The sequence below is a fragment of the Rhizophagus irregularis genome, chromosome 4 (genome assembly GCF_026210795.1).
Source record: "Rhizophagus irregularis chromosome 4, complete sequence".
NCBI lineage: Eukaryota > Fungi > Glomeromycota > Glomeromycetes > Glomerales > Glomeraceae > Rhizophagus > Rhizophagus irregularis.
The window spans coordinates 5,498,071-5,510,325 of record NC_089432.1 but is presented as its reverse complement, the minus strand read 5'-3'; the positions used below and the strand labels follow the sequence as shown (position 1 = coordinate 5,510,325).

Genomic DNA, 12,255 nt, shown 5'->3' with positions numbered 1-12,255 from the left:
AAATATACGGTAAATTGTAGAAATACCAATTTTATTTCGGAATAATTTATTTATTATAATTATTATATAAATATTTTCTTTTATTGGAATAAATTAATAAAATTTTGGAATACACGATATTGTTTAATATTAATTTAGCATAATAGTTGTACTAATTAATACAGTAATCCATCTTTAAAAGGTATAAACATAATTAATAATATAATTAATTAAATTAATTAAATTATATTCTAAAGATATATAGTAATCCATCTTTAAAGGTATTAAACATAATTAATTAAATATATTCTAAAGAAACCAAGGAAATATTATAAAAGGTGATGAAGAAAGTTTATGTTCGCCACCTATTTCACCTTGATCGCACCCACGTGACGTTAGCTGATTTTCTATTGAAAAATTTTTTCATACTTGAGTAGATGACTCACAGCTCGCAATAATTATTTAACATATAATCAAAATGTCATCGCCATTTCGAGTACTTTCGCCATCCCGAGTACAAACTAAATTCGAGGAAAATTCCCTACCCGCTAGGTTTTGTATCCAAAATGTCTTATTTGTGTTATTACTTTTTTGAACTTTGTTTCTAACTCCCGATTTTCGCGTTTGCAGATACTTCACTGGAATCATGATATTTTGTTTTGTGGTAGGTACCGACCTTGAGAACGTCTTTGAAATTGAAGGCTTCGCAGAAATGAGCATTTCGAAACTAAGGGATGTAATCTATGAGAAGAAAAAGAAATTTTTCGAAAACCAAAGTTATGATTCCTGCGATTTGAACCTATGGGTGGTGGATATACCTTACGATACAGAGAACGTTCAACTGAGAACACTTCAAAACAGATCCCGTGATATGGAGAAAGAAAAAATTATTATACAAGAACTCGGAGGTAAAAAGTTGTCTCCAGTTGATGATATTGGCGACATCTTTACGTATGACTCCAAGCATATCCGTATCATCGTACAAATTCCAACGCCTCCGCCTGCCACCACTGGTAAGTGTCTCCCAATGGTTTACCTCTCAAACAAAATTGGCTTTTTTGTAGGCTTAAGTCTACAATCAATAATAACAAGCGGATTTTAAGTGTTTTATTTCTTTTTATTTCACTGCATTAGTTACGCCGAAGTACATCCCTTCTGACGAAGTTAAAATTGAAATTAAAAACAAAGGTTCGTTACACTAGTAGTTTGGCTCTTTAACTTTTCGCTCACGCTCACTCTTGTTTTTTTAGTTTTGAAGACCTTTCCACACGTAGAGATTTCTTCAGAGCTTATTGACGCGCTCGCCTTGATTTGGGACGTCAGGGTAGCGTATAATGACTTCCCAGGCCAACAAAATGATCCGTATGTTGAACTGAAGAAGGAACCCTCTTTTTTCAAAGTAAATTTTCCCCGTGGGATAACCAAGGAAACTTCAAAAACGGTTGATCTGTGTCTCCCTTCCTATAGTAAATCCGGAATGAACTATCACAATCCCTTTTATGATGATCCACAATTCACAAAAATAGTTTCTCTTGTGCAAACAAAGATTGATGAAAATCCGGGAGACATAATTGTGATTTCTGGGGTTTCAGGTGGTGGAAAAACATCAACATCATTTGGAATTGCTATGAAAAATTGGTCAATTTATATTGATTTTTCTCCTCGCTTAGGGAATTATCCTGGCAGCCAGTTGCAATCAGAGCTTAAAGAAATCAGAGGTGCAAACCCCCAGTTTGAACGTATTGATCAACAAAATAGAGCATTTCAATTGCTTGACATAGCAGTAATCTCACGCGGACTTTTACTTATTAAGATGCTTACTGAGGGAAAAATTTCAACACCAAGTGAATGGCTGTTTGTACAGCTTCGAAACATGACTGATTCTAAAATCCGAGAGAAATTAGGCAATGAAATTTATGATAAAACAAGTCTTTACTTTTCCAATATTATCCAAGAGATTAACGATTTACTCAGTATAAGTAATCTAGTCTTAATATTTGATGAGGCACAAGTCCTATGTGAGTCCGTATATGGAAAATATGAAGGGAGTTCAGTTCCTGGCAAAAAGTGGAGTCTTTTGCAAGGTTATGTAGCACATCTTATCCAGCATCCCGTTACCTGCCTTCTTGCTGGAACATACATGCATATGGCGAGCGGAATTTCTCTTGTCACTTCTATTGGAAAATTCCCACGTATGCACGCTCATATTGTTCTAAAACTTCCCTTTCTCTTATATGATGATGTCCTGCGTAACCTTGATGCCGTATTTGATATGACGCATGTTATGCCAAACATTCGCGACCTCTTAGGATATGTTCTCCAGGGGCGACCTCGAAACTGTGCATCATTTGTTCAGCTATTAATAACAAAGAATAGATCAATTGGTAAAACGAAAAATCAAGTGTTAAAAGCACTTATTCCGTTGTGGTATAACAACATGTGCTCTGATATGGCAAAATATTTGCTAACTGCGTGTGAATATTTTGGTGCAGATCATATAAATCCAGAGAAAGCAATTATGGATGTTCTTAGACTTCGTGTTTTTTATAATCATAATTACATGGAAGCTATAAGACTTCTCCAGCATAGCATCATTCCTTGCATGTCACCAGAATGCATTGTTCTTGGCTCTAAAGATGAAGTTTCTAATGAAATCGAAATAAACCCATCGTTTGAATCTTATCTTATTGACGGCATTGCATTATATCTAAAAAAGACACAAAGACAAATGGTAGATGTCTTTGTTGACAACATTATCACGCTTAATAATATTTCATCAATTGGCAATGAACTTGATGCAGTTTTTATTACAGCAATCATTAATAAACGTGGGTTTAATGCACGAAAAGAACTTAATAAATGGAAAAATGGACAACAATTTGACCTTCCTTCATGGATCACTCCCACAATGGAGTTTGTTACAACTTCAAATCTATCAGGATGCATTCCTATAGTCAAATATGTTAGTGATCCGATGTATTACTCTTATGCAATTCAACCGGAGATATACTCAGGATCAGATGTTGTGTTTTATCTTGCAGATGATAATCACAATACGCTGCTAGTATCGGTAAGCTGTACAGTTTCTTGTGATCCTATTAATAAAGATAAAGTCATGGAACAGTCAATGAAGGCATGTTTGAGGCATCAATATATGGAATGTCGAAAAAAAGATGAAGAACAATTTTCTTCTAGGAAACCAAACCGCCTCCAAATTGGTCTTGATAAGAGTAATGATTTACCGTATGACTTTACAGCTAATGAAGGGGACAATATGGAATGTTCAAGAAAGCGGAAAAAAGATGAAGAAGAATTTTCTTCTAGGAAACCAAAACGCCTTCTTGGTAAGAGTAATGATTTACCGTATGACTCCACAGCTAATGAAGGGGACAATTTAGAAAGAGAGAAGGAAAAGAAGAAAGAAAAGAAGAAGGAAAAGAAGAAAGGGAAGAAAGATTTAAATTATGATTTAAACTACACTGAGAATACCAAGAACTATCGGATATCTAAGGTCCCTGAGCACGCAAATTATCACGAGCAAATCAAAACTTCTACAGAGAATCAAAGACATATTTATGTTTTACTGGAGCTTCCACATAGAAAAGACAAAAGACCAGAGTTATTTCGGTTCAATGAATATGGTGACCTTGTGATTGTTGTGGATGATCGTAACATGGAATATATTTTTGGACCAGCCATTAAGAAGCTAGTGGAAAGAATTAGGCGTGTAAAAAAACTCCCCAAAAAATAGTATATTATACTTTGCAGTAATTTTTTATGAATGATTAAATGAGATTTAAATTAATTTATATATTTAAATATATTTGTCAATATTTTTAGTAATGTAAAGCAGTGTTTGGAAAATGACTTAAAAAAATTCTTCTTGATTAATAGGTGGATTCACCTCAATAAACTATTTAATTATTAAAGTTTTATTGATATCACGGAGTTACGCGTTTGTATATTATTTCAAAATAGCACAGCTAAATTTGTATATATGTAATGCGTAGATATTTTAACTTCACATTTAATATTAATATCGGAATTATTGTTGAAACGAATCCTAAAATTATCATTATTATATTGAAGAAAAAAAAAGAGTTATATTACTTTATTCATCTCTAGATAAGATTTTTAAATGAGATAAATTTTTTATCGATCTGATCAATCCTTTTACGTTATACACCTCCTCCTTTTTTAACATGTCATATCAATAAAATGAGGGTTGTAAATAAAACATAATGAAATTTAGCAATAAAAATTTGTCAAGGACCTAGTCCAATTTTTAATATTAAAAGTGTCCAAAATCCAATTTAATTGTGTTCAACTAGTTTGGAAGCACATCCAGAAGAAAAAATCTTCCTGAACCAAAAAATTCTTATGATTATTACTATGAAAAAATACTAATTGAATTCTATTATTTATTAAAAAAGAATCTCTACAAATTGATGTTCCACAATAATATTAATGATTCTCAACAAATTGATGTTTCATATTTAATATTTCTCAAATATTAACGAAGCTGATAAATTATAGTAGTAGGTTTAAGGGCAAGACAATTAATTTATATGTGTGGTTTATTAATATATTATTTGGATATTTATTATTACAATTTGAATTCTATTTATCGTTCACTGAAGCGTACCAAAGTTTCAAGTTTTTCAGAATTTCAGAAGTCCACAGTAACTAACTAGTTTTATTTTTGGGTTTCTTCTATTTTTGGCCAGTTTTTTCTTGGACTTCTTTAGATTTCTTCTTTGATTTCATTGGATTTCTTTTCCTTGGGTCTTTCTTTTGATTTTCTTGAGTTTTTCTTTGAATTTTTTTTCGTATTTCTTCTTTGGGCTTCTTTAACCTTCGGGTTTCCTATTGGATTTCATCTTGGGTTTCTTTTTCTTTGGTTGGATTTTTTATTTTCTTTATACTTTGTGATTTCATTTTTACTTTATATTTGATTTCAGATTTATTTCAATTTTGGCCATCCATTTATCTTCTCATTTATTTTATCTTTGGTTCGTCCCAATTTCAATTATTTTTGACTTCGGTGGTAAATCACATGGACCTATAATATGATGTAACGGGATAATAGATTTTTTCCCATTCATGATAAATGTATTTTAGATTATAATAAAAATTTTAATCAATTAAAAACTATATAAAAATTAAACATTTTTTTTTTATACAAAATCTTTTAATTTTTTATACGTGTGGTTTATTATGGATGAAATAATTTTATAATTTAATTATAAAAAGAAAGATCTCTAACGAAATTCTTTAATAAAAAAAAATTTTAAGCCAAAATTCTCAATACTCTTATTAAAAAAAATTATATTCAATAAAATTTTCTATTAAAAAGACTTCTAAACAAAATTTTCTATCAATAAAAGAATCACCTATAAAAAAACTTTTCAACCAACAAAGTTATCAAAAAAAAAAAAAACTCCTCTATTAAAGAAAAAATTCTCAATCAAAAAATATCCCTTATTTAAAGAAAAAAATTTCTAACGAAGATCTTCCATCAAAATCGCATATTCCCTCCCTACTAATAAAAATCCAAAAAAAGATTCTTATCCATTAAAAAAAATTCTCAATGAATTTCCTTATCAAAAAAAACTCTCCTCTATCAAAAAAATATCTCTCCTGTTAAAAGATTTTTTTTATAGATAATTTTGCTGGAAAATTTTTTTTTTAACAAATTTAACAAAATTATCTATCAAAAAAAAAAATTCCTCTATTAAAGAAATTCCCCTATCAATAAAAAAATTCTCTAATGAAATGTTTTATAAATAAAAATCTTATTATAAAAAATAATTTCCCAAAGAAATTCTATCGAAGAAAAACTTTACCTATATTAAAAAAAAAATCTTTATCAAAAAGTTTTATTTTATAAAAAAAAAAAATCTCACTACGAAAATTTTCTAATTTTGTCTATCTTTTTCATAAAACCAAAATTTTATTTTTCCATTTCTTATTATTAAGTGTTTTAATAAAAAGATGTTTTGTAGTGTTTGCATAAAAAGACTTTATGTTTTTTTGAAAAAAAAATATTTGGTCAATTGATCACCTTTATGTAAAGGATTTTGAGTGAATTAAAAAAATTAAAAAAATCTCATTTAATAAAAAGAATGAATCATTTTATTAGTGTTAGCAATAAATAAATAAATACAATAAAAACGAATAATAAAATAAAAAAAGAATTTATTAGTTTTATTTATTAATATTAATAAGAAAAAAAATTCAACGTAAAAAAAAAATCTAAAAAAATATTTTGATTAAAAAAAACCAAATTAAAATCAATTTTATTTGGTTTGAAAAGAAAAGAAAATAAATTTCCAGTTTGAGAGAATCAAAAAAAAGGTATCTGATAAATCAAAAAAAGGTACTTAATAAATTTTCCGATTTATGAGAACTGAAAAAGTAAAAAACAAAGTCCGTTATTTGCCAAGTGAAATATAATTTATAAGACAAATTTTAACTGGGATTATCTTGATTTATAAATATTATCAACTTAGATTAATTTATCCCAAACTTTAACATAATATTGCGTTTTTTCATTCTGTCTTTAAACAGCTTGTTTAATTAATTTTATTTTTTGAAAGATTTCATGATAAACATTCATTAACTAAATCTTTATAGGATGATTTTGTATCAAAAAACTCAATTTATTAAAAGAATGGGTTCTGCAGCTAGAACCCTTTACATTTAAAATTGAACGAGGAGAATAGTTTTAAATATTGCTTTGATAATTTACTTCGAAATTATCGTCATCACCAAAATCATCACTTTCATCCAAATAAACTTTAAATAAACTCAAAAGAAATATTCAATGATTTATTTACAAATTATACATAGTTTTCATATATTTATATTAATTCTATTAATGGAATAATAAATACTACGCAAAAATATTCAATAATGAAAGTTTACTAGACTATACTAAACATAGTATATCGCACACCCCAATGTCACGGGTTTTAATGATGATGATCGTGATTATGTAAGCAGGACCGATCCATTTCATGGGACAAATTGTCCAGTGTAATAGTGTAATAAGTTGGCCCATGATCAAATTTACGCATTGGAATTTTCGTTATAAATATTCCTTAAGATCGAGGAGGGAAGTGAGGAGAGAAACACAACCCTTCATCTGCTGAAAACTTGTAATTTAAAGATTATGGTCAATAAATTTGATTCTTTGATATCAAATTCCGAATTAAAAAAAATCAGTAAAAACTTTGGCAGTTGATTATTTTAAAGAAAAACGTAAAAATATACAAGATCTAAATTAACAGCAGATATGTGAATGTAATAATGATGCATTCCTTGGCCTTATAATTCATTATATTGACAATAATTGGAACCTAAAAAACTTGTTACTAGATATTATTTCTTTTACTACCCGTCATATTAAAGTCAATATAGCTATAACTACTGATAATGAATCGGCAATGGTAATTTGTGAAAGAATAATTGCAGAAGAACTTACAAGATCGGTCTTTTTGACATTATAGGTGCATATATTATAAATTTGGCCGAGCAGCAAGAAATTGAAATTATTGATGATTGAAGTTTTTAAAATTCGTGAGTTAATGAAAAAAATTCAACATATTACATAATTAGATGTTGAATAGCACCTATTACATGATTGTGAAATTCCAAAAAAATGTTGCGTCCTATTGAAATGTTAGCTGCAACAGATCAGGACATTAGAAAATTGTACCAGACGCATAAGGATGGATAAAAATAATGTAAGCGCTAGTTTTATTTTTCTATTCATCATTAATAACGTAAATAATAACATATCTAATCTAAAAAATAAAGACTTACATGAATATGATAGTACTCTTACATTACTCGATCCATTAGAAAAAGCGTTATTGCTTCATATACCACCATTTCTGATGTAAGGATTTTATTCCTTGAAATTCAACAACAACTAAATGATAGAAGGATTTGGTCAAAGTGAAGTAGTATCATCATCAATACTTCAAAAAATGCAGTACTAGATCCACGCACAAAACTTATTTTATCTGTAATTAATCTTGACAATGGTGAAGTAGCAAGTACTCGTGAATACTTTAATCAATTTAAGAGGAGACGATTAAATAATGATACTACATCAAATATTGCAAGACGATATCAACTGGAATTAATGAAGAGATTGACCAGTATCTATGTGATGATAATGTTACACCATTGTTATGGTGGCAGGCCATTTTCAAGAGTTTCCAACATTAGGAGAAATAGCACGAGACCATTTATCCATTCAGACCACTAGTGTTGCGTGCGAGCAAGCATTTTCTGTAGCGAGTAATACTATAACTCGCGCAAGAAATAGATTGCAACCAGATACGTCTCGTGCATTATTGCGTTCAAAAAGTTGGCTTGAAAATGAGAATATTAAGAGGACAATGGGTACGTAATGTTTAATCTGTATATACTTTTGTTAATAAAGTTCATAAGAACAAATTTTTTCATTTACGAAATATAAATAAATATGGCTTTGATGGGAATTATTACAAAGCTATTATCATTTTGGTCAATCGATGAATTAATAAATTTTTTTTGTAGAACAATTATTTTATAAAATAAATAAATTATTTAAGTATTTTTTTATTCAAAAATTAACCAATCAATTTAATCGGGATTAGCTCCTGTTTCAGGGACATTTTAGAAGAAAACTAGTTGTTATCAATAATAGTAAACAGAGATGTGAAGCGTAATCCCTTGTATATATCTATGACGCAAAATAAAAAACGTTAATAGTATTGAGTATGTGCATTTTTTTAATAATAATATATATCAAGTTAAAACACTGCTTGTGCCAGTATATTTCGATAATACGATACCACAGACGCTATTTATATAATATTAATATACAATTGATGGCTAGTTTGAACATTTTGTTGAAATACAGCTGTAAAAGCATTAAATGTTTTTATTTTAATAGTTTTGATAATGATAATTACTATTTATATTATTATGCACACAAATATGTTGTTATTTCCTCCAAACAATTCCTATTATAATACGTCTTGCTCATAATTCCAAAAATCATTATCATGATATTTATATCCAATAACTCCTTTTATTTTATGATTTTCAATAAACTCAAACCAATCATTATTATGATTATTATGATAATATAAGTGTAAAGTTTTTTTACTCATAAGATTCCAATTATTAAAAAATAATTTTAAAGATTTTATATTAAAATTTTCAAATTCATTATGAATGTGAATTTTGTATAAAGTGAGTGGAGCTAATTTAATCAACAAATCCAGGAATTTATTAAGATATTTATGTTCGATATACTCGTCCATATCTATTGCTTCCAAGTGTTGGCACTTGATGAGGATATTCTTTAATTCTTTCAGGGTGTTACTTCTATTCAAAAATATTGTAACATATTTTATATTTGGACAATATTTATGAATTGTCCGATTATATTCTTTTGCTTGATCGCAATCAGGATATCTAATTTTAATTTTATAAAGATTTCCATTGGTATTTTGAATTATTTTTATGACTATATGAAGTGGTATGGACTGTAGATCAAGTATTTGAAGTTTATAATAACTTGCTTTCATTATGTACTTTTCAAAATTTTCACTTATTTCATACATCTTTTTATTAAGTATTTTTAAGAATTGCAAATTAATTAATTTTGAAAAGGAAAAATGTAGGGAAGAAGTATTCATAATTACATCTATATAATTAATTGAATTCACATGTTTTTCTAAAGATTGGATAATCCTATTACATTTATCATTTTCATCTAGTAAACGTTCATTTCGTTCATCTAGTATACTTATGTATTTAATTTGTTTTTGCATTTCAATTAATTCCACAATTTCATCAAACTCATCATTTCTAACTTTGTAAATATTTATTCTAATTTTTTCTATTGATCTGCATATTTGTGCCAATTCATGATAAAAATAAAAAGTTTTCTCTTTTATATCACAATTTAACTCATATAGATTTGAAAGTGAAATATTTGCTCTTGGATATTTATATAATGGATAATATAACATATCTTTACTTAAACATTTTATTGATGAACATTCTCTAATAAAATGTTTATAAATTTTTTTCCTTAATAATCTTGATTCATTTGGAAAAATTATCTCAATATTATTAAGATATTTGCAAAATTTAACATAATTAAATGAAAGTTTTTGTTTTTGAAAATCTGCTTTAATGATATTTTTATCTATTAAAAGTTTTATTATTTTATCTGATAAATGTGAAATGATAATATTGAATAATAATTTTTCATTATAAACATTTTTATAAGGATAACTCCATAAAATTGGAATCATAACTTCATACCAAAGTTTATTAACTAATAAACAAGGAAATAGAGATATTCTATATTCTATATTTTGATTTAAATCATTTAAATCTTGAAAAATTTGTTCAAGAATATCACTATTTAATTTTGACATTTTTTTTTTCTTTTCTTTTTTTTTCAGGCAAAATGGATGAAAAGAAGTAAAGAAAAAGAATTAATATTTATTTATGATAGTGTCATAATTTTATTGCATGATCCTATAAACCATGATTTGTTTGACTAATTTTTTCATCAATAGTTTTTCATCATACAATATTAGTAAATAATAAGAAAACAAGTGAAGTAATCAAGTAACCCTATGTTCTGCATTAGTAATTACATTAGTTAAACGTCATTTCAATCATTTCAAATATGTCAGATATCCCTTGTTATAACGAATCAGCCAATTAAATTCTTTAAATTCTTCAATATATCGAGTGACTGTATACTTCTTTTTATATCAAGTAACTACCTTCTAATGCATATTTTCGAAAAAGAATGAGCATTACAATGACCAATCATTTTGTTTATTTTTTATTTTATTTTTTATTTTTCTTTCTTTTTTTTTTAAAAAAAAAATGCATTTTTGTCCTATTCTGAAATAAGAAGATAAAACTCTAATCTGATAACCCACTTTTATACAGCTAACTTTATAATAAAAAATATTGCAATACTTAAGAATTATTATCAAAATTGTAATTTAAATTTCAATATACTGGAAAGTATTTAACTGGAATAAAGAATATAAGAGAGTAAATAAGTGATAAGACTGAAAAGAGGCGAGACAAATTTCTTTTTTAAATAGGACTTATATTTTTTTCTTTGGGATGCTGTGGAAATAACTGATAATATTGATCGGACATGAGATTAAAACTGGAATTATAAAACCCTTGGCGTCTCTAGATTAGTGAGAAAGAGAATTTTATTGATTTCTTAAACTAATATCAATTTTCTTTCGTTCTATCTATAAGATGATTACAATAATGCTTTGAACTGTCTAAAAAGAAGTAATAATTACTTTCTATCTAGATAATAAATAAAATAAACATAAAGAACTTTAGTGTTTCAGCAGTGTAATTGCGTAAAGAAGAGGCATGTAAAATATGAAACGATCATTTAAAACTTGGTTGCATACTGTAATGAAAAAACCGTTCTCCTCCATATCAAAACTTTGTAAATTATTTAGTTCGTCTAATTTTATTAAAAGGGTTAAAAAACTCGTGACTTCATAAAATCAAAAAGGAATTTTTTAAAATAATTATTATAGTTGACTTCTAGCTAAATCATCCATTGCATGAAGGTTAATAAATCTGGCAATTTCCTGAACTGTGCCCTATGGCGCTGCAGCAAGATATTTTTTTCAATTTTTCATTTTTAACAGGATTTTTCATACAGTACAACAAAAAAACGTATGAGATAGAATATTTATTAAATTATTAAGATATACATTTTTATTATAAATATATACATACTCATCATCATCAAATCAGGTATATTTTTTTAATTTTTATAGTATTAATAAATACTTTAAATAATTATTATGATACATAGTACATATTTGTAATTTTTTATTGCTTCTAATTTTTGAGGAAAAAAAAAGGAATAAAGATTTCTTTTATTGTGTGTCATATATACAAAATAATGAAATTTAATTTTTTAAGTTAAGGACCCCAAAATATATATAGTATGAATTTCTTAGGACCGGAATTAAATAATGTCAGTCAGTATCTAAAATAGGCAATAAACTGGCAATAAAATTGTGGCCGGTATTATCCATAAAACGCAAGATCTACATGATTAAAAGCTACGTTAATATTCACTTACAATAGTTTTATAGAATTGGGAAAAGTCCTAGTTTATTTATCATTACTTAATTAATTGATATGATTTACTTTAAAGGAATTTTTCAATGCAGATTAATGCATCGAAAAAATTGGGCC

At 27.2% G+C, this 12,255-nt stretch overlaps 2 protein-coding genes across 2 annotated transcripts; one reads left to right on the top strand and one right to left on the bottom strand.

Annotated features, from left to right (window-relative positions):
• Window positions 1–457: 457 nt before the first annotated feature.
• OCT59_024481 (uncharacterized protein) lies at window positions 458–3,730 on the top strand (the record flags this gene model as incomplete). Its single annotated transcript, XM_025329756.1, has 4 exons — window positions 458–531; window positions 610–992; window positions 1,114–1,167; window positions 1,230–3,730. 4 exons carry the CDS (start codon window positions 458–460, stop codon window positions 3,728–3,730), a joined length of 3,012 nt encoding a protein of 1,003 aa, XP_025181152.1.
• Window positions 3,731–9,002: 5,272 nt separating this feature from the next.
• OCT59_024480 (uncharacterized protein) lies at window positions 9,003–10,430 on the bottom strand (the record flags this gene model as incomplete). Its single annotated transcript, XM_025325447.1, has 1 exon — window positions 9,003–10,430. The coding sequence occupies one exon, from the start codon at window positions 10,428–10,430 to the stop codon at window positions 9,003–9,005; it is 1,428 nt and encodes a 475-aa protein (XP_025181151.1).
• Between the last annotated feature and the right edge of the window lie 1,825 nt (window positions 10,431–12,255).